This window comes from Coregonus clupeaformis, chromosome 23, assembly GCF_020615455.1.
Source record: "Coregonus clupeaformis isolate EN_2021a chromosome 23, ASM2061545v1, whole genome shotgun sequence".
Classification (NCBI taxonomy): domain Eukaryota; kingdom Metazoa; phylum Chordata; class Actinopteri; order Salmoniformes; family Salmonidae; genus Coregonus; species Coregonus clupeaformis.
In genome coordinates, this window is record NC_059214.1 from 37,170,197 (window position 1) to 37,172,705 (window position 2,509).

Consider the following 2,509-nt stretch of genomic DNA (forward strand, 5'->3'; position numbering starts at 1 on the left):
TCCCACTGCAAAGTTGTTCAATCTGTATTCTAACACTCACAACAAAGAACACTTTAACACCCTATCTATGGCTTTGTCTTTGGAGTCTTGTGGCCTGCTGGTCTTTGTTGCCTCAACCAAGAAGTCACCAAGTCAATGGACAATGACCTTACCTGGCTTCTCTAGTGTAAGCCAGTTCATGAGGGAGAGGTAACAATGAAAACCAGCAGACACTATAGATCTCAATGACCAGCTGTGATTGTGAATATGACGGATCTATGATGTAAGTAATGTCTACCATGATTTTCCCACACACGAGTGGAATGAACACGTTCCCAAACCAAACACAGGTTACAACGGTTTCAAGGCCATATGTAGCTACACACCCACATTAAAACATTTTTCTTCAGACCACACACTCTTGGTAACCAGTTATAACCACAATAATAATCTAATTTCTTCAGTTATCCACCTGATCCAAACCCCCTTGAACACATACATATTTATATCGCTATGTATAAAAAAAGAAATGAAGTAAAAACACAGTGCTCAGAAGACAGTGTGCAGAAGTCTCTGCAGGATGTTGAGTAAGAGAGACAGCGAAAGGGATATTCATTATTGCAACACCCAGGAAGTGACATCATCCTCCTCTAATCTCCTTAAAATGGCCAATCCTGGATGTTGGAATGATCACATATGCTGACCAGATGTAGCTTTGTATTCTCTTCTCCCTCTTCTTTGTCTCTCTCTCCTTCCAAGCCTCCACTCTCCCTCGTTGGTTGAAGCGCTAAGGCTGTCGTCACATCGGTCACTGGAACGGGAGGCATCAACCCTGGCATCCCACCTGACATCCCTGCGTTGGGGCCCAACAGGATCTGTCTCTGCTGCTCTAGCTGCTGCTGCTCCAGCTGTAGTCTCTCAGTCTCAAACACCACCGGAAGGACCAGGATCATGAACGAGGTAGTGCCCACCCACAGGGCAACGCGGGAGTAACTGTACAGCTTCTTGGCCACAGTGACTGAGCCCGATGCGGTCACCTCAGCTGCAGAGCGCAGTGTAGCAAGGAACATCTCAGTCAAACCCCACAGCCTCTCCATAAGGTTCTCATCCAGCTCTTCATCTTCATCTTCATCGATCTCGCCTTCTGGGGGCCGGGTTTCGACTGGGCCCCCAGCCAGTGATAGCTCTACGATTCCAGCCATGGAAAACAGTTCTCGCGCCGCTTACCAGCTAATTAGCTAATTTAAAATGTACATCAATCGGTGGAAGGGCAAATCAGTATTTTAATATTTTATTGTGGAATTATTACAATACTGAGGTGGTATACTCCTCAATGCCATTGGATGAATCCCGGAACAGATTCCAGTCTCTGCAAGCAAAACAGTCCTGTAGCCTAGCATCCGCGTCATCTGACCACTTACGTATTGAGCAAGTCACTGGTACTACCTGCTTTAGTTTTGCTTGTAAACAGGAATCAGGAGGATAGAATTATAGTCAAAGTAGATTAAGGATAGGTTTCTATGAATCTTCAGATACTAACATGAGAACCTTTGTCAGACAGCACTATCCTGCCCCAGGGTTGGGGAGTAACTGATTACTTGTAATCAGATTATATAACAAAAACTGTAATTACCTGCATTACCTGCAAAAAATATTGTAATCAGATTATGGATACTTTTGAAAAACTAGATGATTACTTGGATTACTCTTAAATTTAGAAAGGATGTTTGAGAGAAAAATATATACACTACCGCTCAAACATTTGGGGTCACTTAGAAATGTCCTTGTTTTCAAAAGAAAAGCAATTTTCTTTGTCCATTAAAATAACATCAAATTGATCAGAAATACAATGTAGACATTGTTAATGTTGTAAATGGAATTTATGGAATATCTACATAGGCTTACAGAGGCCCATTATCAGCAACCATCAGTCCTGTGTTCCAATGGCACGTTGTGTTTGCTAATACAAGTTTATCATTTTAAAAGACTAATTTATCATTAGAAAACCCTTTTGCAATTATATTAGCACAGCTGAAAACTGTTGTGCTGATTAAAGAAGCAATAAAACTGGCCTTCTTGAGACTAGTTGAGTATCTGGAGCATCAGCAATTGTGGGTTCGATCACAGGCTCAAAAACAAATAACTTTCTTCTGAAACTCGTCAGTCTATTCTTGTTCTGAGAAATGAAGGCTATTCCATGCGAGAAATTGCCAAGAAACTGAAGATCTCGTACAACGCTGTGTACTACTCCCTTCACAGAACAGCGCAAACTGGCTCTAACCAGAATAGAAAGAGGATTGGGAGGCCGCGGTGCACAACTGAGCAAGAGGACAAATACATTAGAGTGTCTAGTTCGAGAAACAGATGCCTCACAGGTCCTCAACTGGCGGCTTCATTAAATAGTACCCGCAAAACACCAGTCTCAACGTCAACAGTGAAGGGCGACTCCGGAATACTGACCTTCTAGGCAGAGTTGCAAAGAAAAAGCCATATCTCAGACTGCCAAATAAAAATAAAAGATTAAGATGGG

General features: G+C 42.4%; 1 protein-coding gene across 1 annotated transcript; it reads right to left on the reverse strand.

Annotated features, from left to right (window-relative positions):
- Positions 1–528: 528 nt before the first annotated feature.
- Positions 529–1,182, reverse strand: LOC123481711 (mitochondrial import receptor subunit TOM22 homolog). Its single transcript, XM_045206461.1, has 2 exons — positions 783–1,182; positions 529–552 (listed from the first exon to the last, which is right to left on the reverse strand). Exons 1-2 carry the CDS (start codon positions 1,179–1,181, stop codon positions 529–531), a joined length of 423 nt encoding a protein of 140 aa, XP_045062396.1. The 5' UTR covers position 1,182.
- Between the last annotated feature and the right edge of the window lie 1,327 nt (positions 1,183–2,509).